Here is a 25,587-nt window from a genome sequence, read left to right as displayed (position 1 = left end):
GGGTCTTAGGCATGGAGATGGAAACTCAACTCAAAAACAAGTGCTGGAAGGACTTTGGGCTGGTAGGTAAGGCAAAATATAAAATGTAATAGTCCAAACAAGTTGTCACATCAGATAATGCTGTATGAAGTACAGTTGACTCTTAAACAATGCTGGGATTAGGGTCTTTGGCCCCCTGCTCCCCTGACGTGCAGTAAAAAATCTACATACAACTTTCAAGTCCCCCAAAACTTAACTACTAATACCTATGGTGGACAGAAGGCTTACCATTAACGTAAACAGTCAATTAACAGATATTTTATATGTTTTATATATTACATACTGTATTCTTACAACAAAGTAAGCTAGAGAAAATAAAACGCTATCAAGAAAATTGTAAAGAAGAGAAAATATATTTACTGTTTATTAAGTGGAAGTTGATCATCATGAAGGTCTTCATCCTCATCATCTTCACATTGAGTGGGCTGGAGAGAAAGAGGGAGGGGGCACTGGTCTTGCTGTCTCAGGGGTGGCAGAGATGGAAGAAAATCTGTGTTTAAGTGGACCCAGGCAATTCAAACCTGTGTTGTTCAAGAGTTAACTGTAGGCCGGGCGCGGTGGCTCATGCCTGTAATCCCAGCACTTTGGGAGGCCGAGGCAGGGGGATCACGAGGTCAGGAGATCGAGACCATCCTGGCTAACACGGTGAAACCCCGTCTCTACTAAAAATATAAAAAATTAGCCGGGCGTGGTGGCAGGTGCCTGTAGTCCCAGCTACTCGGGAGGCTGAGGCAGGAGAATGACGTGAACCCGGAAGGCAGAGCTTGCAGTGAGCCGAGATGGTGCCACTGCACTCCAGCCTGGGTGACAGAGCCAGACTCCCTCTCAAAAACAAAACAAAACAAAACAAAAAAAAGAGTGAACTGTAGTTGGAAAATCCCAGCCAGTGGGCGGAAGAGACATTAGAAGCAGATACCTCTAAGCACCCAGGTAAGACATTAAAATAAAAAGTAAGCCACACCGATAGTGTGAGTCAGCACAGTGCCTCAGCTAAGAAATCTAGCTCTGATATAGGGTGGATCTGGGGCTGAGCCTGGACTTTGTGATATTCTAGCTGTGTTCTTTGGAAGAAAGTTAATATTTCAGCCTCAGTTTCCTTAATGGAAATGGGGATAATAAGAGGACCTGGGTCAGATTTATTGTTAGGTATTTGAGATAATATAGATGACCTGCTTGCTGTCACATAGAAAGTTCTCCACTTGTGCTAGCCATTATGATGCTGCTGATGTGAGTGTTTTGGGGGAGGTTCATTTAATGAGGACTGTAAGAAGAGACAGCGTGAAATACTAGGAGCAGAAATGCACTTAGAAGTCAGAGTCAGACATGCATACCTGTATCCATCACAGCACTGTCCACAATAGCAAAGGCATGGAATCAACCTAGATGCCCATCAGTGGTGGATGGGATAAAGAAAACGTGGTACATATACACCAGGGAATACAACACAGCCACAAGAATGAACAAGATCATGTCCTTTTCAGCAACATGGGTAGAGCTGGAGGCCATAATCCTAAGTGAAGTAACACAGGAACAGAAAACTGAATACTGCATGTTCTCACTTAGAAGTGGGAGCTAAACATTGAGTACATATGGACATAAAGAAGGGAACAACAGGCACCAGGGCCTACTTGAGGTTGGAAGGTGGGAGGAGGGAGAAGATTGAAAAACTACCTATCACATTCTGTGCTTATTACCTGGGTGACAAAATAGACTGTACACCAAACCCCCATGACAGGCAATTTACCTGTATAGCAAACCTGCACATGGACCCTTGAACCTAAAATGAAAGTTTTTTAAAAAAGAAGTCAGGGTCAGGACTTGCCATCTGTAATTCTGGGCGTCAAGCTCTTAAGTAGAAGAGCCTACTTTTGAATCTTTCTCGTAGTATAGCGCCTAAGATTTAGTGTATCTAGGATTCAGTGCTCTGGAATCATTGTGAAAATGGCTGACATCATTCATTTGGGCCTGGAAGCCAGGGAAGCTTTCACACTGGAGGCGACATTTAAGTGGCAGTCTCGCCAGTAGAAATGCAGCAGTGAGGCCAGGAGGGGAGGCTGCAAGGGAAGGATGGGGAAATGGTGCACACACATTTGGGAATAAAAAATGAGAGTGTTGTCCCTGGAGCATGAACAAATGCTGGGGAGCATGTGGAGACCAAGGGGCTACAGAAGACATCTGAGCTGTCTTCTGCTCCAGTTAAGAATTTGAAATTATCCTATAGGTAGTATGGAGTTAGTGAAAATTTTCTGTAAAATGGGAATAACATACTCAGAGCTGTATTTTACAATGACAACAGGCATCAGTGTGTGAAGAATGGGTTGGCAGAGAAAAAGAAAGATGGTAGCATGTCTGTTTGGGAAGCAATGGAAAAAGCTTGGATCAGAGGTGATAAGGTCTCATAGTAGGCAGCGGTCTTGGGACACATGGAGAGCGCAGGGACACGTGGAGAATTGTCACGGTGGCAGTCACTAGAATTAGAGGCTAATTACATGGTGGTGGGTGGGGCTGGTGATAGAGATGGTGGGGAGAAGGCTGTTTGCTTGAAGAATGAATGAATGGCCGGGAGTGATGGCTCATACGTGTAATTCCAGCACTTTGGGAGGCCGAGACAGGAGAATTGTTTGAGCTCAGGAGTTCGACACTAGCCTGGACCCCATCTCTGCGAAAAAATAAAAAAAACTAGCCTGGCAAAGTGGCACATACCTGTATTCCTAGTAACTCAGGAGGCTGAGGTGGGAGGATGGCTTGAGCATGGGAGGTTGAGGCTGCGGTGAGCTGTGATCACACCACTGTACTCCAGCCTGGGTGACAGCATGACCCTGTTTCAAAAAAAAAAAAATAATAAGGTGAATGATGAGGCCATTAACTGAGTAAAGGGAGTAGATGATAGTGAGTTTGACTTGTAAACTTTTGGGTTTACATATTATATAGTTTGACATAAGAGTTCAGAGCTTGGGATAGGATCTGAGCTAGACATATACAATTGAGAATAATTTCTGTATATTTGGGTGGCTATTAAAGTTGTGGGAGGAGGTATGATCACTTTTAGAAGTATTTCATCAAGAGAAAGGGGCCAAGCCAACTCTTCGGGAAGCACTGCCATGTAAGGGGTGGATGAAGGATCAGAGGAGAGGAGGCTGAGGAGGTGCACTGAGTGCTCGGCAGAGAACCAGAAGAGAGTGTTAGCATTCAAACCATGAGGGAAGCTGAATGTCAAGGATGGGTAATCAAAGGTATCAAATCCCATGCAGGATACCAACGAGCATGAGGATTGCAACGAAGCCCCTGGATTCCGTCTTTCATAACCTGCAAGGAGCAGGATTGGGGTGGGTGGTGGTGGAAGACTCAAGGTCACAGCAGTTAGGAGGTGCAGGAGCTTCTGAGCTTTTCCCCAGAGTTATGGAAATGAGTGGCATGAGGAGAAAATGGGCAGTAACCAATGGGTTAACCAAAATCAGTGGAGAGTTGGTTTTTTTTAAAAAAAAATGGAGAAATCTAAGTTGTGTCAAGAGGGAAGGGTGGAAAAAGAGCAGCTGAATGTAAGAGCCAGGCGAACAATAGAGAAAATCATGTTTTCAGGACAGAGACACCAAGAAGCGCCAGATTGGTTCTATTAATTTCATATTTTTTAGAACAAGAAATTGAAACACATGGCTTAGCACAAGATTTTTCTGATTTATAAATTCATTATGTTAAAAATTGCATAAATTGTATACAAACCAAGTCATTTTTTCTTGGATGATTTATAAATCAACTTTACAAAAAAGATAAGGAAGTTTTAAAAAGGAAACAAGACTGTCCAGGTAAGTTGGGGTGGAGATCTGCTGTATATTTGCCAAATGGACCCACTTAAGGGGACAGGAGTTCTGCAGAGGTTTGGAACCAGACCAGGCAATGCCCTGGCAAGGCTGGAAGCTTGGCTTGCAGTTACAGTTAGTTGTCCAGGGATTCATGAAGGCCGGCATTGAAGCACCAGCCCTCTATCTTTACAGCCAGATGGACACTGGACGTGAAACGTACCCCAAAGTCCAACATCTTACATAATATCTATGCAGTCTCATTTCATACAAAGCCAATCATTCATTTTGGAGACATACAAGTTAATGTCCTGGTCCTGTTGCTTAGACAGAGTTATTAGCAAAGAGAAAAATATTCAGTCGCCAGTGATGCTGTCAGATAATGTTGGGGTTCAGGAGATTTTTAATAGAGTTCAAGTGTACTCTTTAAATACCAGTGAAAATTATGCTGGAATGGGACCAGTCATCCTGTTTTTTCAAAACTTCTATAACAATTTGGGTTGTTAGAAGAAGAAATAGTAATTTAGCTGTATGTTCAATATGATTTAACATATGATTAACTGTCATAAACCTATAGATACATAGAATGTTAAGGTTGGAAGAAGAAAGCTTAGAGTTCATTTGCTGTTGTCTCCTAATTTTTTAAAAAAAGACAGTGGGCTGGAGGTGGGGCAGTGCAAAAAATAAAAATAAATTAAAAAAATAAAAAAGATATTGAGATCCAGAAATGTCAGGGTCAAGGCTAAGTAGAAATTAACAGCAGGATCAGCACTAAAATGAAAGCCCTATGCTTCCTACGAGGTGAATAAGTATTTTGGTAAAATATAAAAATTGCAGTTATGTACAGGAAACGGAATGGCAGACTGGAAAAATAGAGGGAGAAAATAAACTTAGGGTCAGGCTGGAGCCACTTTGATTTTTTTTTTTTTTTTTTGAGATGGAGTTTCACTCTTGTTGCCCAGGCTTGAGTGCAAATGCATGACCTCAGCTCACTGCAACTTCCACCTCCCAAGTTCAAGCAATTCTCCTGCCTCAGCCTCCCAAGTAGCTGGGATTACAGGCATGTGCTACCATGCCAGGCTAATATTTTGTGTTTTTAGTAGAGATGGGGTTTCACCATGTTGGCCAGGGTGGTTTTGACCTTCTGACCTCAGGTGATCCACCCACCTCGGCCTCCGATTACAGGTGTGAATGCTGGGATTATAGGCGTGAGCCACCGTGCCGAGCCCACTTTGGCTTCTATATCTGATGAACCCAGCCTTCATTTGTCAATAGAAGGAAAAGTGTTAAGAATTCAAATATGAAATGGAAAGTTCCTTACTTTGAAGTCAGGAGGTCAGGGTTTCCTTCATTACTTTCTTCTTCGGTGCCAAATATGTACCAGACACCGCCAGGCGCTTGTTTCTGGACATGTAGCACCCCTCACCCTCTTCATGGCTTGGGGTTCTTAGTTTGCTTATTTAGAAAATCAGGTGCCTGGGGAACGCAAGCAGAAAGAAGAAAACTAAGGAAGAGGATTCAGTTAGGAGTTGCATTTGTGGGTAAGAAAAGGAGGACAAGATGACAGATGAAATGGCCACTGAGGGCCCAGTGACGTCAGTGGTAGTTTCATCCTCAAAGTTGAAGTCAGCCTCAGGCAGCCACTAGGCTTCACATCATCTCTGGGTTACAAGACTATCCCCATACTCTTCTGGGAATACAACAGAGAGCTCTTCTTAGAGTAGGCCTAGTCCCCACAGGTTCCAAATTGAGGCAAGCTAAGCCCAGATGTAACAGCCATTACTCTTGGTGTCATGGAAACAAAGGCAAAATTCGCCAAGTAGAAGAAACAAATGAACATGTAAAAATGGAACAGTAGACTGGGCGCAGTGGCTCACGCCTATAATCCCAGCACTTTGGGATGCCAAGGCGGGCAGATCACGAGGTCAAGAGATCGAGACCATCCTGGCCAACATGGTGAAACCCCATCTCTACTAAAAATACAAAAATCAGCTGGGCTTGGTGGCGCATACCTGTAGTCCCAGCTACTTGGGAGGCTAAGGCAGGAGAATCACTTGAACCCCAGAGGCGGAGGTTGCAGTGAGCCGAGATCATGCCACTGCACTCCAGCCTGGCAACAGAGCAAGACTCCATCTAAAAAAAAAAAAAAAAAAAAAAAATGGAACAGTAATACACAGCCTCCATCCTCTTTCACAGAACCCACAGCAGTAGTCTTTATATCGCCAAAGCACCAATCTTTTTGATGCATGAATTGTTAATAGATGCGTGGCTGAATAAATGAATTTTTGTCGTCTCTACTCCTGCAATGATCAGTGCTTTGGTGGAAAATCTCAGAGGACGCCATCGGGGATGTGCTGTACTGCGTTCACTCCCTGGCACTGTTATTGATATACAATCTTCATGTTGTGAGCCACATGAGGATTTAGATAACATCACAGAAGTGCGTTTTCTAGAATTGCATGCTGCTATAATGAGAAAAGGGAAAAACTGAATTTTTTCATTTCTATTGAAATGGTGATGGCATCGTGGGGAGCTAATCAGGAAGCTGGACTTGCAGGCAGGTTTCAACACATTTGGTAATATATTTGCACTTTCTGCTGAGTCACCTTCAAGTGACTGGTGTAATTAACCTTGGGCTCTCCTCAATGACACATCAGGAGCATTTCTTGCTAAGGAAGCTGTGGGACCCATTGGCTGGGCATGGCCTTGTCTGGTCAGCACGCAAGTGGCTTCATTACGTTTCCTTTCACGAAGGCTGAGTATTAAAGTGACCTCCGACTGACAGTTTAATTGCTTAATTAGAGCCTTTCTTCTAAGTCTTCGATTCATGTAGCTCTGCAAGCTCTTATTGATCTCCTAGAAAGGCTGCTTGTAGCTCAGTGTGAGAGCAGGAAGAGGAAAGTCCATTCAGCAGAACCAGCTGGCCCCTGGAGATTCCTGACCTCTGCTTCCAGCATCCTCTTTGCTCAGCTCATTGGAATGTCTGCCTTGTGAGAATCAGCAAGGAGCAGCTCAAAGCAAGCCGACCATGGTCCAGGTCCTGCCTCTCATTTGGAGGAAAACACAAACGAGGGCTAACAGAGCCTGGTACCACAAAGAAAAAGAAAAAGCAATATGATTAGTAACTTCTGAAGCTTTTTGTGGCTGTCTAGGAGAAAGAAAGAAAAGTGTCTGATGTGATCCGGAAAAAAAAAAAAAAAATTCCCTGTGCTCCCACCCAAAGCTGCAGTGTCTGTTGTTGTTCCATTATTCGACAATAAAATGCAGGGTGGAACAGGGCAGATACCTAACGCAGCATCCTCTTTTGTTGTATTTTTGTAATACACCACCCATGATGTGTTTCCTTTTAAAACACTGATCGTTTCCAAAGCAGAGCAAACAGACACAGGAATAATAGAACTCAGGGTTTCAAAGAGATGATGGAAACAAGTCTTCTTTAAATATTTACTGTTTTACAAACAAATCCATGACAGAAACCAGTCTCTCTCTCTCCCCTCTTCTTCCTCTCTCCCTGTCTCTCTTTTCCTCTCTCTCTCTCCCTGTCTTTCTGTCCCTCTTTCTTTCCCTCTTCCTCTTCCTCTCTCTCCCTCTCTTCCTCTTTCCCTCTCTCTCCCCTTCTGTCTCTCCTTCTCTCTCTCTCCGTCTCTCCTTTCTCTCTCCCTCTGTCTCTCCTTCTTTCTCTCTCCCTGTCTCTCCTTCTTTCTCTCTCCCTTTGTCTCTCCTTCTCTCTCTCTCCCTCTGTCTCCTTTCTCTCTCCATCTCTCCTCTCTTTCTCCCTCCCTCTGTCTCTCCTTCTCTCTCTCTCCCTCTGTCTCTCCTTCTTTCTCTCTCCCTCTGTCTCTCCTTCTCTCTCTTTCTCCCTCCTTCTCCTATCTTTCCCTGTCTTTCTTTGTTCCTCTCTCTCCCTGTCTCTCTCCCTCTCCCTTTTTCTCTCTTTCTCTCTCTCTTCCCTCTTTCTGTCTCTCACTCTCTCTTTCTTCCCTCCCTCTTTTATGCCCCACCACAGGAATTTTTGTTTCCATCTGATACTTGAGGATGATCTTTTTCAAACGTTTATCTTGTGACTTGCATTTGTTAACATGCTTAGCTACTTTGCTTCCTGGTGCGGGTGTCTTATTAACAACCAAATGCTGAGCCAGCGCTTTGCATCTGCAAGACGAAGAAAGAGTTGAGTTGAAGCCACCGCTCTCAATCTGTGGACATGGATTTGGTTTGGCTTGGTTTCCATTTCAGCTCAGACTCTCCTTAAATGTTTATTTGTGAAAGTAAAACGAGCATCTTGGATTTCTTCTCATGTCAACATTTCCAGGAATCTTTGAGTCAGTGCTCGCAACAACTGCAAATTTTTAGAGTTTATAGTCTCTTGTAAGATGTGAAGACTGAGCGGGAGAGTGTAGAACAAAGAAATAGGGGTGAACGCATTGTGATATGAGATGTGGGGTTGTGAATTGAACTTAGTATTGAATTTCCAAGGAGCATAACTGGAAAAAAATCACTGACAAAGGAAACCGATGCTTCCTCCTTCCCCAGCCCCAAGAAAAGATGCTATAATGAGTAATATTTTCATTTCCTTCCGCACTCACATTTATGACTGTAACAGCTTGTATAATTTCCTGAGGGATTTCCCTCCCTATCACTTAATGTTTCCTCTATTTTGGAGAAGTTCATATTCCAAAGTGGGAATTCCATTAGCAGCTATACCGCCGTATTATAACATGTGAAAATACCTCGTGGACTCTCAATCCTCAAATGGACTTTGCACCTCCGTGTGAATTCTCTCTCCTGTGCCCTAAATGTCTTATCCTTCACCACATTTTTGCACCCTGCTAAGATCAAAGGCAATCCAGGGCAGGAGACCTGTGTTACCATCTGGAGTTAAAAATGTAGCATAGTGGGACTGGCGCAGTGGCTCATGCCTGTAATCCCAGCAGTTTGAAAGGCCAAGGTGGGCGGATCATTTGAGGTCAAGAGTTCAAGACCAGCCTGGCCAACATGGTGAGACCCTGTCTCTACTAAAAATACGAAATTTAGCTGGGTGTACTGGTGCATGCCTGTAATCCCAGCTACTTTGGAGGCTGAGACATGAGAATTGCTTGAACCTGGGAGACAGAGGCTGCAGTGAGCCGAGATCGTGCCACTGCACTCCATCCTGGGCGACAGAGCGAGACTCTGTCTCAGAAAAAAAAAAAAAAAAAACTGTAGTAAAGCATAAGGGTCCAGGTGAGAAAGAGGCCACACTAGATCAGAGAATGGCGGTTGGACCAGAGAAGGACAAGGAGGAGCTTCATATCTGAATCCAGGAATAGAATCAAGTTTATGTGGCAACAATAGAAGTTCTGGGTTTATTTATTGACCCCAGACACTGTGCTCTTTGTTACCCATTCTGCTAAGTGAGCCATGCTGGGAATCCCATGCACGTTCAGTGGAATGGAATGCAGGACAGATGCCAACCACTCGGAAAGCCACAGGAGCCCAATACAAGACTCTCAAATGCTACTGAGGATGCTTCATTGCAGGTTCAGACACAAAGGAGCGGGGACTCCCACCCTATTTCCAGAGCTGCTGTGGTCTTCTTTCTTGGAGACCGTGAACATCTCACTTAGCTTCACAGAATCGTGGTCTCTCAATATTCTAACTGAATGAATACAACTTGATTTCACCTTTTCTCTAGGTTTAATCACAATTGGTCGGATGTCAGACAGATGCGGTTTGTATATTGGCTCCGCACAGCTAAGCATGTGATTGGGCAAGTCATGTATGTTTTCAGAGCTGTTTTCCCTGCTGCAAAGTGGAACTGTAAGAATCAAATGTAAACAAATGTATTTAGAGTACCTATCAGTGTCTGGTTCAGATAAGTATTTGCTGCTATTCCTAATTTTTCTATTACAATGACTCCTGCTTCTATTACTATTAACGCTGTGTTAAAGATCTTAAGTAATCTTTTAAAAAAATTTTCTCCCTGAGCGAGATGAAACTTAGTAAACAAGAAGATAAAAAATCCAGTAGAAAAAAATTCCTCATTTCCTACTTTCCAACTATCTCAGGGAATATATTCCTGTTTTTTTTTTTAGAAATAAAAATACAGATATTACTGCGGAAGCTACAATTCATTTTCCCTCCTCAGTCATGAGGGGTGCAAACGATGACTGACATTTCAGTCAGGTGGTCACGAGCCATTTAATCACTCCAGGTTTTGATTACAGCAGAGAGGGGTAGCCGCTGAAGTGCTCCGCATCACGTCCACATCAATCACGTGGTCTTTAGTTCTTAAGCAAAGCATGCGTGATTACTGGTCTTTATTTCGCGCAATTTAAAAATGTATGCTCAGCTTTACTTTTGTATTTGATGTTACATTTTAGAAAGCGCACACTGTGCACTGGCAGTTGTTTTGAGACTGAATGGAAGGAAGACACAAATGGAAGGCAGGGGAGATTTCAGGCTGTTGTAGTGGCCTAGGCAAGATGTAATGAGGCCCCACACCAAGACACCAGAGAGGGACATGGATGAAGTAGAGGGAAGGAGCCAAGCGATACATCCGACAAAGAGAGGTTAGAACATGCTGATCCATTACATGTAGCAGGGATGGGGGGGTTCCCAAAACGATCTGGCCATTGGGTACATGCTTCCGGTATTTACTGTGGCAAGAAATGTAGGTAAAGGAGAAATGAGAGGGACAGGAAGAGGGCTTCAGTTTGAGACACTGATTTTCGGGGTTTGTGGAACATGGAAGAGATGATGTCTACGATACAGTTGGCTATATGAGCCTAGGGCTTAGGGGAGAGGACTGGGGCACAGTCATAGATATTAGGCAATGAACAGATGCTTTGGAGATCTTAAAACAGAAGCCGCGTCCATTAAACTTGATACATTCCTGGCGGCAGCAAGAGGCTAGATTAACTGGCATTAGTAGCCATCTGGCTTGGGTACTGCAGTGCTGTTACATGAATAGTGCCCTTTCATGTCTGTATGTAATCACTTATGCGTCTGAGTGATGAAACACTAAAGAACTTTTAATATAGATTTTATTTTTAAATCTTACATGCTCCTCATATTCAATTTGTAGAATACAGAAAAGAAATAAGAAATTAATGCCATCCTTAGTATTACAATATAGATACAAACTATTGAAATTTTGGTTTATTTCCCTCACAAACACACACATACAAATATATACACGCACTCATGTACACACAAACATGTATAGTTAAGATAATATTATATATAATTTTATATCTTGCCTTTTTCACTTCATATTATTTGAAATTTTCTTACATAGTTTCTTTGGCTAGTCAATGAAATGGATGTGCTGTAATTCAGTTAGCCACAGATTTATTATTAATCATTGGATTATTAATGGGTTTTTTCTTTTCTTGTTGTAACAATGCTATGAGGAGTATCTTTATATGTGAATCTTAGTACATTTCCTATTATTTCCTTTATATAGCTTTTCTTTTCTTCACTGAACACTCTACTATGAAATATTTTAAGTATGTAGAGAAATACAGACTATATAATTCATACAAAGTATATAACATACAAAAACTTCTCCCTGTCCAGACTGGCCAAATTTTCATATTTTGCCACATTTGCTTCAAGTTCTTTTGTTTTCTCCCAAACAGAAATGAACTGTTCAAGACACAGGTAAAGTCCCACGTGCTCCTATCATTGATCCCATGCCCTGTTCCCCGTCCCAGAGGAAACTGCTAATGAGATTTTTGGTTTGTGATTCCCATGAAGGTTTTTATAGTTTTTTCATTATATGCATATATCCATACACACTATGAAATATTATTTTGCATATTTTAAGACTTTATGTACATCATGTCACACGCTACATATCCTTCTTCAACTTGCTCTATTCACTCATTATTCTGTTTTTCACATTTTCTACATTGTAAGGCATACAGATCTAATGCATTCTTTTAGTCACTACACATTGTATTTTATATATGCACCACAAGTCGTTTGCCCATTCTCCTGTTAATGAACATTTAAGTTGCTTGCAATATTTTTCCTTAGCAGCTTTTTGTACCGAATATTCTTGTAGCAATATCTGTACGTAACCACCTAAGACTTTCTCTAGTGTAAATCTGCAGAAGTGGAATTGCTAGCTTTTAACTTTTCTGTATGTTGTTAAATTTCGTTAGAAATTTATATATGAGGCCGGGCACAGTGGCTCATGCCTGTAATCCCAGCACTTTGGGAGGCTGAGGCTGATGGATTGCTTGAGGTCAGGAGTTTGAAAACAGCCTGGCCAACATGGAGAAAACCTGTCCAACATGGAGAAAACCTGTCCCTACTAAAAATACAAAAAATTAGCTGGGCGTGGTGATATGTACCTGTAATCCCAGCTGCTCGGGAGGCTGAGGCAGGAGAATCGCTTGAACCTGGAAGGCAGAGGTTGCAGTGAGCACCACTGCACTCCAACCTGGGTGACAGAGTGAGACTCTGTCTCAAAAAAAAAAAAAAAAAAGAAAGAAAAGAAAAGAAAAAAGAAATGTATATATGAGAATTTCTGGAACGAAATGAGAAAAACTTACCTTCATACTTGTAATCAGTTTCCACAAAACTTTCAATACATTGTCTTATTTGATCTTTACAATAAACTTATGAGGCTGCAAGGGGAGTTTACTTACCCTCATTTTTAGATGAGGTCTCTGAGGTGGTTACTGCAAAGAGCAGTACAGCATGTGACTTGAATACAGCCCTGGACAGCCTCATTCTTCGGAAGCCTTTGTTCTTCATTCCACACCCGCAGACTTACTCCAGAACTTACTGGCTTAAGACAACAACATTTACAGTTTCCGTGGGTCAGGAAGCCAGGTGCCACTCACCTGCGTGCTTCCTGGCTCACTCATGTGAATGTACACAGGGTTCAGTTCCTTGCAGGCTGTTGGCTGAGGCCTCCCTTGACTCCCTGCCACACAGGCCTCTCCACGGAGTATCTCAGAACACGGCACCTTGCTCACCAGGGCAAGCAATAGAGAGGGAAGAGAGAATCCTACAAGACAGAAAGTGCTAGCAAGAGGGAAGGAACCATCTTTTCTCACCTCATTATGGAGGTGACAGACTATCACTTCCATTGTATTCTGTTAATTAGAACAAATCACGAGGTCTATCCCATACCCCAGGGAGGAGATTACACAGACGCATGAAATACCAGGACGTGGGGATCACTGAGAGATGGGTCAGAAGTTGCCTACCGCCCCCCATCCCTACAATCTCCAGTTGGAAAATTTTCATTTCTTATCTCTCCCACTCCTACCTACCCATATTTCGGGACAACCCACCCCCCCACCTCCACCCCTTGGTTCTCTTTTCTTTTTTGCCTCCATAGCTTTCTAATTCCCTACTTCATTTCTTACACAGCAATTTAGCTCCCACTTTGTCTCACTTTAATAGTAGAGGCTAACATCTATCACACGCTTACACATGCCAGCCACTCTCCTAAGTATTTGTATCTTTTAACTTGTTCTTATGAACAGTATGAGCTATACATTCATATTAATCCAATTTTGCAGATTAAGAAACTTAGCAACAGATGAGGAAGCAAAGGGGGGGGGCAACTTGTCCCCAACAACATAAAATAACACCTCCCCTACTGTACTCATGTTCTGAGAGCCTATGAAGATATTTTCGTCAATAAAGATTGCTTTTCCGACCGGGCGCCGTGGCTCACGCCTGTAATCCCAACACTTTGGGAGGCCGAGGCGGGCGGATCATGAGGTCAGGAGATGGAGACCATCCTGGCTAACACGGTGAAACCTTGTCTCTACTAAAAATACAAAAAAATTAGCCGAGCGCGGTGGCGGGTGCCTGTAGTCCCAACTACTCGGGAGGCTAAGGCAGGAGAATGGCGTAGGTTGCAGAGTCGAGCCCAGGAGGCGGAGGTTGCAGTGAGTCGAGATCGCGCCACTGCATTCCAGCCTGGGCCACAGAGCGAGACTCCGTATCAAAAAAAAAAAAAAAAAAGACATTGCTTTTCCCTCTAAAAGGAATCCTGCCACCCACTTTTGAATAATGCAACATACTTTTAAATAATGCTTATTTATACGACAAAGGTGTGTATGAGAAGTAAAAAGTTCCCTTTGCTTGGCTTCTTTATTTTCCCCCATTACCGTTCTTTAGAACTATGATCACAGGCCTCCAGAACTAGAAATGCCACCAGGAGGGGATGTTGGTCTCTCACTTGAATGGTTTTCCTCCTGTGTCACTTGATATGTGACAAAGTTGAACACATGTTAACTTTAGAAATGATGGACATTTATGCAAATCTCCTCAAGGTATTGAAGCATCAAGTATGAAAATTAAGGCCGGGCACTGTGGCTCATGCCTATAATCCCAGCGCTTAGGGAGGCTGAGGTGGGAGGATCGCTTGAGCCAGGAGTTCCAGACCACACTAGGCAACACAGCAAAATCCCCTCTCTACAAAACATTTAAAAATTAGCCAAGCGTGGTGGTGCACACCTGTAGTCCCAGCTATTTGGGAGGCTGAGGTGGGAGGATCCCTTGAGCCCAGGAGGTCAAGGCTGCAGTGAGCTATCACACCACTGTATGCCAGCCTGGGTGACAGGGTAAGACCCTGACTACAAAAATAATAATTATAATAATAATTAAAAGAAATTTCATAAATGTTTGGCTTAGTTCTCACTTCTGGCTACAGCTTAGGATGTGGAGGGGACTTGATAGCACCATAATATATCATGTGTTCAGAATACTCTGGGCCTTGGGGATGGGTCCAATGTCCTCTGCCCACCTTCTGCCTCTGCCTTCTTTCACCCTGTTGGTGAAGGGCCCCTGGGAGCAGAGTGCATGACATTGGCTGTGCCCTGTGGTTGGGCCCCTTCATTCTCCTTCAGACCTGACATATAGGAAGCCTGCCCAGAAAGCAGCCGAGCTGACCTCCTTCCCCCTGTGAATAGCCTCTTACCCACAATTGTGTCTACTATGTGTTTATACCATTGAATCCATGAGGGCAAGGACAGCTTTTTCTGAACTCAGGGTTTTGCTCAACCCTAGTCCTCAATTTTTAGAGACCAACAATTGTCATACATATTCATTTATTCATTTGTTCATCAAACATTTGTTGCCTGTTATGTGCCGGGTTCTGTACTTTTTAAAAAGTCTCCTATTTTTATATAATAAAGTTAAGCTTTTTGTTTTTGTGGGGGTTTTTTGGTTTTGTTTTGAGATGGAGTCTTATTCTGTCACCCAGGCTGGAGTGCAGTGGCACCATCTCCACTCACTGTAGCCTCTGCCTCGTGGGTTCAAGCAATTCTCATGCCTCAGCCTCCCGGGTAGCTGGGATTACAGGCACACGTCACTACGCCCGGCTGATTTTTGTATTTTTAGTAGAGATGGGGTTTCACCACGTTGGCCAGACTGGTCTCAAACTCCTGACGTCAGGTGATCCACCCACCTCGGCCTCCGAAAGTGCTAGGATTACAGGCGTGAGCCACTGCACCCGGCCTGGTATGTATTTTGAATATGTGTGTTAGTATCTTGATATTTTATAAAATTCTGGATATTTTACAAAAAGACTGGTCAACTTTTCTGTAGAAATTAAATGACCACTCCACTAGATCTGCCTCTGTTTTAAGAGCTTTTGTAGTTGGAATTCTCCGGGGAACAGTGGCCACTTTTTATTTTGTGGCTTCAACTTCAAATTTTTATTTTATTACTATCATCTAGAAATGAATTAGTTGACATGTACAAAGTTTTATTTTGTTTATATATTGCCCTGACTTTTACCACTTAAGTAACGATCGGAAAATCAATGCTGAGGCCTAGCAAACTCTTGGCAGTAGACTTAAGTAAGAATTATATGTTTTATTAATATATATGTATCCAATAGTAATATCATTTGCTAGCTTTGCCTTGGGAACTAAATGGAAGTTAAGGGGAAATTCATACTGATAATTTTTATGACTTTAGAATTGTAAATGAATGGGAACAAGGTTTCTCATATTTTCTTTCTTGAAGTGCTTTTCTTATGGAATTTTATAAAATTGAAACTTTAAATGTGAGGTTTTTTTTTTTTTTTTTTTTGAGACGGAGTTTCGCTCTTGTTGCCCAGGCTGGAGTGCAATAGCACTATCTCAGCTCACCACAACCTCCGCCTCCCAGGTTCAAGCGATTCTCCTGCCTCAGCCTCTTGAGTAGCTGGGATTACAGGCATGTGCCACCACACCCGGCTAATTTTGTATATTTAGTAGAGATGGAGCTTCTCCATGTTGGTCAGGCTGGTCTTGAACTCCTGACTTCAGGTGATCTGCCCACCTCGGCTTCCCACAGTCTGGAATTACAGGCGTGAACCACTGCACCAAGCCTGAGAATATCGATTTGATATTATAAGTGTCAAAAACACTCAAAAGAATTTACCTTTCAAACTCTGTTAAAAATATTCTCCTTCCTTGATAGCCTGAGGTTTTAAAATTTCATAAAATGACAATTAGTTACATAAAACTTAATAACTGTCATGCTACGGTTTGAATGTGTCCCCTCCAAAGTTCATGTGCTGGAAGCTTAATGCCCAATGCCACAGTGTCAGGAGGTATGGCCTTTGGGAGGAGTTCAGGTACTGAAAGCCTTGCCATCATGAATGGATTAATGTTGCTATAAAAAGGGCTTGCAAGAGCGGCTTCCGCCACTTGACTACATGATGTTCCTCCCCCCAAGAGGATGCACCATTCAAGGTGCCATCTTGAAGCAGAGAGACCCGGCTGTAACTTGTTGGCATCTTGTTCTTGGACTTCCCAGCCTTCAGAACTGTGAGAAATAAATTTCTGCTCTTTATAAATCACCTGGCTTCAGGTATTCTATGGTATCACAAAGAAGCAGACTGAGATGTGTCATGAGCATTTTAAAGAGAAGTAACATGGTAAATCTAGAATTTGGAGAGAGAAGACTCTACTACTCACTAGTGATGTGAACTGGGATGACTTACTAGCTTACATTGAATGAGACAGTAGTTTAATAGCTTACTCACTTGCCTCCCTGTCTTTATTTTTATAGAAAATCACATAGGTTAGGATGTTTGTGATGGAGCTTGTAAAATTCTAACATGCTCATCACATTTGGGGTGTCACTGGTATATAATTTCAATTCCAGGACACATGGAAACCTTCTTTTTTTTGGGATGGAGTCTCACTCTGTCACCCATGATGGAGTGCAGTGGGGCAATCGCGGCTCACTGCAACCTCTGCCTCCTGGGTTCAAGCAAACCTCATGCCTCAGCCTCCTGAGTAGCTGGGATTACAGGCGCCCACCACCATGCCTGGCTAATTTTTTTTTTGTATTTTTAGCAGAGACATGGTTTTGTCATGTTGGCCAGGCTGGTCTCGAGAAAACCTTCTATTTTTGATCCATTCCTTGTGAAGTATTACTTCAGCCAGATGAATTTTAGCAGAGGTCTTGTAATTCCAGGACCTCAGGGGTTGGGGGCAGGGGAAATAGCTGGGAAGTCTGTAAAGCTTCTAGATGTGCCCCTTTCAAAGATCCCCAAGGAAATGGGTCATTCGGGTGATTTTCTGAAGATTTCAGCCTTAATGTTTTAGTTTACTTTTGTTCCCCTTATTTCCTCCTGTCACTTGAGAGGATTCCAACCACTCAGACTGAAAACAAGGACTTTGAAAGGGAAGAAACAATATGTACTTACTCCTTGGACCTTTGAATTTCGGAGAAAATTTTTTTAAAACCAGAAGAGTCTTGTTTTGTGAGTCCATGGACTTGCAAAATCTTAGAGTTTTGTCTTTTTTTTTTTTTTTTTTTCAGAAGGAGAAGTCTATAAACACCATAGAACCCATAGTTCCACTAGTTTAAAAAATTAAGAAATGCTAGACACTTAGGTTGATTCCATATTTTGGCTATTGTGACTAGTGCTTCAGTTAATAAGGAAATGCAGATATATTCGACACACTTATTTAATTTCCTTTGTCTGTTTATCCCAGGAGTGAGACTGTTGGATCATACGGTAGTTCTATTTTTGATTTTTTGAGAAACCTCCATACTGTTTTTCATAATGGCTGTATCAATTTACATTCCCATCAATGTTCCCTTTTCCCCACATCCACACCAGCCCTTTTTATTTTCTAATTGGGATAAAGTGGTATTTCACTGTGGCTTTGATTTGGATTTCACTGGTGATTAGTGATATTGAGCATTTTTTCATTTACCTGTTGGTCATTTGTATGTCTTCTTTTGAAGACAAAAAGACTTATCAATGGATGAATGGATTTTTAAAATGTGATATATATAAACAATGGGATAGTACTTAGCTATAGAAATGAATACAATCCTGTCATTTGTGGCATCATGGATGAGCCTGAAGGACTTTATGTTAATGGAAATAAGCCAGGCACAGAAAGATTAAATATTGCATGATCTCACTCATTTGTGGAGTGTAAAAATGCTGATCTCGCAGAAGTACAGAGTAGAATAGTGGTTACCAGAGGCTGGGGACGGTAGCGGGGAGGAAATTATAGGGGAGATATTTGTCAAAGGGTACACATTACAATTAGGTAAGAGGAATAAGTTCTGATGTTCTATAACACAGTAGGGCACCCACAGTAAACAATATTATGGTTTATAAATATTATAGTGTGTTAAAAATAACTAGAAGAGAGGATTCTTAATGGTCTCACCACAAATACATGATATATGTTTGAATTGATGGACACGCTAAATACCATGATTTGATAATTACACAATGTATATGTGTATTGAAACATCACACTATACCTCATACATGTGTTCAATTATTATGCATCAGTTAAAACCAAAATAAAAAATAAATATAAACTATATATATTCATAAAATTGAATCTTAAAATTTTATAAAAATGAAAAAATGCTATTCTAAACAAATAAATGAATAAATTATCTTGCGAGAAGTGAATAGTCTGTGCCTTAAGATTCATTTAGTATATTCTTCATACTCCGTAACCACAGATGTTCTAAGAAGGTATTCATTATCCTTTGATATTAAAACTAAGACAGTATTAATAGAATATTACTAAAACTTAGGATGCCGTATCTATAACCTTAGGACAGCATAAAACCAAGTATAGAGATAATAAAGACTTGAATTAAACCAATGGTGGTGATATTTGAGAGTAGACTCAAGTGTGAATGTAGTAAGAGGTTTCGTAGTGATGGTTTAAATGTCATTTTGTCTACTGTTTACAGTGTTCAACGTGTTCAAAGGAAGCATTCATACTAGATTAGAAATTATAATTTGAATTGGTTAAAAAATGGAATTTAGTTTTTAATCAATCTTTGTTGAATGAAAATCAGTCATCAGGTTTCATTTATTGGATATATATATACACACACATATATATATATATAAATTTTGAACATTAAATAATAAAGAAGAAAAGATTTGTTGCTCCAGAATAGACCCACATTTGTTTTAAACTTATTATTGTAATAGCTTTAGCTCCTCAGAAAGTTAAAAATCCTATTGATATTTGATTCTTGGGCTTGTATAAGCCAAACTGAGAATATCCTGCCAATCATACCTGTGGCTAAAGAGAACATGCAGAATCATACCTGTGTGCTAAACAGAACACTGATTATAATCATCACCAGATTTTTAAAGTCACTTGCAAGTACCTTCCTTACATTGAATCTTTGAACTTTCTATTTTTTTTCCCCAAGATTTTCTTAAGAAATATAAGTGGCAATTTGTTTTGAATGAAACGGCCATATTTTACCTTCATACTTTCAGTCACATTCTAATGGTTGGCAGGTTGATGCATGCATCCTGCTCAGTTGATACCTTGCAGTGAACAAGAGGAAAGGATTTCAATTCTGGACTCTGGAATCTAGTGGTCTGATTCAATGTGACCTGCTCTCTCTTAGGAATTGTGTGACTTGGGCCCATTACTTAGGCTCTCTGTGCATCTGTTGTCCTGTTCTTAAAAATGGAAAGAAATTTGGGAGGATAAAATGGGACAGTGTATGTGAAGGGCTGAATCCAGTTCCTGGCACATAGTAAGCACTAATGAATGGGAGTTATGATGAATCATCCAAGCAAAGGAACTCATTTCCCCTTGATTTACACATAAGAGTTTTCAAAAATTCATCTACACACTGAGTTCCAAGCAAATTAGTAAGCTTCAATTTTTACAAATCAATACAGAGATTTCAGGTATATGTGATGTAGATTCCATTTCATTACACGCATGGAGGGTCAGCTAGGTCCCACTGTGGCACTAGGCAAGACAGAGACCAATAGTTAAAAAGACAGAGGTAATTTTCTTTTCCGTTTTTTTTTTTTTTTTTTTTTTTGAGACGGAATCTCACTCTCTGTTGCCCAGGCTGGAGTGCAGTGGTGCAATCTCAGCTCACTGCAACCTCCGCCTCCCAGGTTCAAGCAATTCTCCTGCCTCAGCCTCTGGAGTAGCTTTGACTACAGGTGCACACCACCACACCTGGCTAATTTTTATATTTTTTATTAGAGACGGGGTCTCACCATGTTGGCCAGGCTGGTCTTGAACTCCTGACCTCAGGTGATCCGCCCACCTCAGCCTTCCAAAATGCTGGGATTATAGGCGTGAGCCACCATGCACGGCCAAAAAGAGAGAGAGGTAATTTTCTAAATCAGCCTCATATCACCCCTATCATTTGAAAAGAATTCTGCCATTTCTCTTCTCTTGAGCATTACCCTATCACGAACCCTATGAAGAACAAACAGATCCAACAAATGTCAGGATTCTGACAACAAATGCTCATCACTCATCATTATTTCTCATCTGTTTTCTCATGTGTCTATTCTTGCATTACACATTTCCAGCACATGTTGTGGGCATGGCCTGTGAGGTGACTACACTGGGGTTGGGGAGGAAGAGGAGTGTGGAAGGGATGGCATTTATGAAGATATCAAGAGATCTAATAGTGGCTCTGACAGAGGAACTCCTGCCGAAATTCACGTCAGCATCCCTAGAAATGACCAAAGACTTGTTACAGCTGTGAGACAAGACAAGAAAATAAAGCCAGTTTCCCTAGATCCAGCAAACGTGTGATTTTCCACTAGCACATCGGCGTGCAGATAGTTCATGGAATACAGGCCTTCTAGATGTGAATCTGAACCACTGTTTGCCCTGTCTCCTTTCTTGTAGGCATACGATGGCTTAAGCTCCACAATGTCCCGCCTTGCCAGGACGTGTGGAAGGGAGCAGCTGGCTAACCCCATCGTCTCCTCAGGAAACAGCCTCTTCTTGAGATTTCAGTCTGGCCCTTCCAGACAGAACAGAGGCTTCCGAGCTCAATTCAGGCAAGGCAAGTACCCTGTGGATCTTCCCAAGCACAAGAGAAATCTTCAGTGCTCTGTTTGGTGCAACAGTGAAATGAGACCTGTGCTCAGAAATTGATCACAGCCTTCTACTTAACATGTAAAAAATTAAATAGAACAAAAGAACTGTGACTTACAATTATCCAAACTCCTGATGCTTGTAACTTTCTCCTTCTCTGACTTCCTTTGGACCTGCATCTCTAACAAGTTTTCAGAATAATACTTTTTAAAAGTGTTTTTAAGACTAGAAACAGTATAGAAAAGTTTTTATCCAAATTCACTGATCTAGCACTACCCAAGGCTTTACACTAGAATGGGATACACTGCTATCAATTATAAGACTTGCTTGTAATGTAATCAGATTCCAGCCCCCGGAAGCAGAGGTTTCCCTCATTTCTGAATCCTGCCATTGTCCAACTGAGGAGTCACTGTTGTTTTCCATTTATTTTTCTTTCTTTGTTCCCTCCCTTCCTCCCCTCCTCCCCTCTTCTTCCTTTTCCTCTCCTCCCCTTCCTTTTCCTCCCCTCTCTTTCCCTCCCCTTCCCTTTCTTTCCACAGGGTCTCACTGTGTCACCCAGGCTGGAGTGCAGTGGTGCAATCACGGCTCACTGAAGCCTCGACCTCCCAGGCTCAGGCAGTCCTCCTACCTCAGCCTCCTGAGTAGCTGGGACTATAGGTGCACCCCTATGCCTGGCTATTTTTTTTTTTTTTTTAGAGATGGGATCTTGCTGTGTTGCTCGGGCTGGTCTCAAACTCCTGGCCTCAAGTGATTCTCCTGTCTTAGCCTCCCAAAGTGCTAGAATTACAGGCATGAGCCACCGCACCCGGCCATTGTTTTTGTTCTTAAATCACCACTTCTCCAAGACCTTTTTACCCATTGCCTTTCATCTGCTCGTTCTAAGAGATGAACCCCTTATCCCATAGTCAGAGATGACTTGTATTCAGGTGATTCAGAACATTCACTACAAATATATTTAGTCTGTGTAGTCATTATGTCTATCTTAGTCAACTCACTTACATTCTGTAGTGAAGAGCTCTGGATAGGAACAGTGCCTGGATCGTGGTCTCCCAAATATGCACCACAGACCTTTAGACTTTGGAGCAGGACAGACTGTATTCTTGTTGATTTTACAGAAAAACTAGTTTCCTAATAGTTCTTTTGCATGTTATTATTCACTTGTATGTTGCTTCATAGTAAAAAGTCCCTGCTAGCTTTCATCTGGACTATAACAACCTCCTCAAAGTCACCTACCCTTACCCCATCTCTCTCCAAAGTCACCCGTGAAAGCCCTGCTCTGATCATGCCATTGGAATGCTCAATGTCTGTCCTGTGTCCACCTGGCCTGGAGAATGAAACTCAAGCTCCTGCAGATGTTAACCAAGGGCCCCAGAACCCACCCCGACCTCTCTCCAGCGTCAGTCACCCACATCCCTGGGGCACCCATGCTCCAGCTGAACCTGTATAGATGCTCCTCTGTGTCTGCTCAGGCGGTCCCCTCCCTGGCCTCCCTTTTGTCACCCTCCAAGTCCTAGTTTAGCCTTGGCCTCCTCCTCGGCGAGACTCCTCTTACGCCCTCCAGCGGTGACCGCCTTTCCCTCTTCAGGACTCACATCGAATTTTGCTCTTCTCTGGTAATCTGCAGTCATCCTTATGAAGCCTTGTTCAATTGAGTATTTATTTTTCTGAAAAAAAGAGGTCGTTTATAAGCAGATTATCCCTATACCTATGATTTATGAGTGGGCAGTGTAAGTGAATCCATGCAAGAATTTTGTTTGAATGAGTTGGGCAATTCCTAGCCATTTAGTCTGTTGCTTTTTGCCGCTTCCTACTTCCTGTAGTTGAAGAATAATTGTTAAAAATATAAACTGCGCTCCTGTTTTCTCATGGTTTATGTACAGCTCTCCTTACGGAGAACTTTCTTGGCATGCATTTTAGAAATAAGAAGAAAAATCATTGATTGTTTTATTCATCAAATAATTGTTTGTACGGTCAGTAGAAATGAAAAGCATATGACATGTATGTGTGTTTGTGTGTTCCCCAGCCTGCGGAGGCCACATCCTCACCAGCTCATTTGATACTGTTTCCTCTCCACGGTTCCCTGCCAACTATCCAAACAATCAGAACTGCAGCTGGATCATTCAAGCACAACCTCCATGTAAGTAACAAAAATAAAAAAGAAAAGGCACACAGGAGAGAAGGTGTCTGTGGGAAGGTCAGTCTATGAGTAACCTTCTTATCTCAGTGCTAACAATCGATGGCCTTCCTCTTCATCTTTTGCAAGTCCCGATTCCTGATGTGCGCAAGAACAAGCATTTCCTAATCTGATAGGGAAGTCATTTTTACAGTTGCTTCTAAATTTAAAAACAATTTCTTTTTTCATTTCAAGGCCTAGCAAAGGTTAAAAAACACACATACAACAACAACACAACACACCTACAATCTTACTGTATTAACAGGCGTATGCGGTTGTATGAGATTGGGGGTAAACCAAAATAATCGATAAATGGTTTTTGACACCTGTGCCTTGAGTATAGCTGATGCTCAAGACAGTTGCTGAGTGAACAAATGAAGAACAGCCACTGACGGGAGAGTCAGTGACTCGCGGGCCAGAATGCAATTCACGCACCTAACCATCAAAGCAAACATTCATAAAACCTGGGCTGTCCTGCAAGGTACTATTCCAGCACAGGCCTAGAAGAAACATTGAATAAATGCTTACTTTCTTTTCTTTTTTGGAACCCTAGAATCTTATTTTCTGACCTGGTAACAGTCCGATGGTAAGGACTTCTGTCCTCATTTTACAGACAGAGAACATCAGGAAATGCCCCTCAAGGACATGACGGAATAGCTGCAAAGCGGGTGATCCTGGGGCCCTTCTGAATCCTGTTTCAGAGGAGCCCTGCCCTCCTTTGCGGTTTGCAGGAAAATACGGTTTCAGGCATAATGTAGGAAAGGCTTTAAGTTCTTCACTCTGCACAGTAATTAATCGCCTGTGTGAAAATAGGGAAGTCACTTAAGCTAATCAGGCCATGAAAAAGTAATCTGCAAAATGAAGAGTTTGGCTTAAATATTCTCTAGCACTTTCCCTTGGGATGTCAGGAGTTAACAAATTGCTAGTATCTTTATTGACATGCATAAGATGTGGCGGCCGATGATGTCATCCTTAGCCAATTCAAACGGGGAGGTGGAGCCCCAAAGAAAGTTGCCAGCCAGCTAGAAACTGAGCTGTAGATAAAAAAGCCCCCTCCCTTGAACGGAGCAGTTTTTGCCTGAGGATTATTTTCTAATGAGTTGTAAAGCATTTAGATGAAAGATCTCACTGGTTCAAGAACAGCAATAGGAAAAGATCCTATTCTGAAGATTAGGGAGCTTGAAGAACAACAAAAAGAAAATGTATCCAGGCGCTTGCTGTTCTGCAAGTAATTCAAAACTTTCTTGATAAATGTCTCTGAACCTTAGGGCACTAGCTCTAGCCTGAAAATAAAACTGAGTGAGCTAAAATGTGCATGCCAGGGAGAAAAGAATGCCTTATTTACAAGCACATGCAAAGAATCCGAATTTAAGGAAATGAGTCTATTGAGAAAAATGCTTCTGCAAGGAACACAGCAATGGTGATATAAAAACTGGAAAGATGGCATTTTCCAACAAGATATTCTCTTATAGTGCCTGGAATGAACCTACCCAGGAGTCCTCTTATTTACCACTGCCAGTGTTTGAGATGCCACAGGCACTTTCAAAAGCATCTATTCCATCACTCTTCAAAGGAAACCATCTATTCTGTTACTCTTCAAAGGAAACCATCTAGCATAGAAGTTGTCCCCTTCCCTTGCTTTATCCCTTCAACCATGTGCAAATCCGCCTCATACATTACTTCTCTGCTGGAGAACCCTTACATGAAATTACCAGAAGTAAAATTTATCTCCCTGTATGTTTTTTAATTTTAATTTTATTTTGTAAAAAAATTTTATTGTTAATTTTTGTGGGTACATAGTAGATGTATATATTTATGGGGTACATGAGATGTTCTGATATAGGCATGCAATGAGAAATAATCCCATCATGGAAATGGGGTATCCATCCCTTCAAGCATTTATCCTTTGTGTTACAAATAATCCAATTATACTCTTTTAATTATTTTTAAATGTACAATAAGTTATTATCGACTACAATTACCCTGTTGTGCTATCAAACAGGTCTTACTCATTCCTTCTTTTTTTTTTGGGTACCAAATTTCTTTATTTGAAGGAATGGTACAAATCAAAGAACTTAAGTGGATGTTTTGGTACAACTTATAGAAAAGGTAAAGGAAACCCCAACACGCATGCACTGCCTTAGTGACCAGGGAAGTCACCGCACGGCTATGGGGAAATTAGCCTGAGGCTTAGCTTTCATTATCACTGTCTCCCAGAGTGTGCTTGTCAAAGAGATATTCTGCCAAGCCAGATTCGGGTGCT

General features: G+C 41.8%; 1 protein-coding gene across 2 annotated transcripts in view; it reads left to right on the top strand.

The window, feature by feature from the left end:
- Positions 1-25,587, top strand: part of CUBN (cubilin) — a 307,275-nt gene that overhangs the window by 157,580 nt on the left and 124,108 nt on the right. For both annotated transcript variants that reach the window (XM_054522000.1, XM_024254068.2), the window contains 2 exons: positions 20,960-21,119; positions 23,175-23,288. In XM_054522000.1, coding sequence (XP_054377975.1) covers positions 20,960-21,119; positions 23,175-23,288 — 274 coding nt within the window. The remainder of the gene's footprint in view (positions 1-20,959; positions 21,120-23,174; positions 23,289-25,587) is intronic.

Source organism: Pongo abelii, chromosome 8, assembly GCF_028885655.2.
Source record: "Pongo abelii isolate AG06213 chromosome 8, NHGRI_mPonAbe1-v2.0_pri, whole genome shotgun sequence".
Classification (NCBI taxonomy): domain Eukaryota; kingdom Metazoa; phylum Chordata; class Mammalia; order Primates; family Hominidae; genus Pongo; species Pongo abelii.
This window is presented reverse-complemented; position numbering and strand designations above follow the sequence as displayed.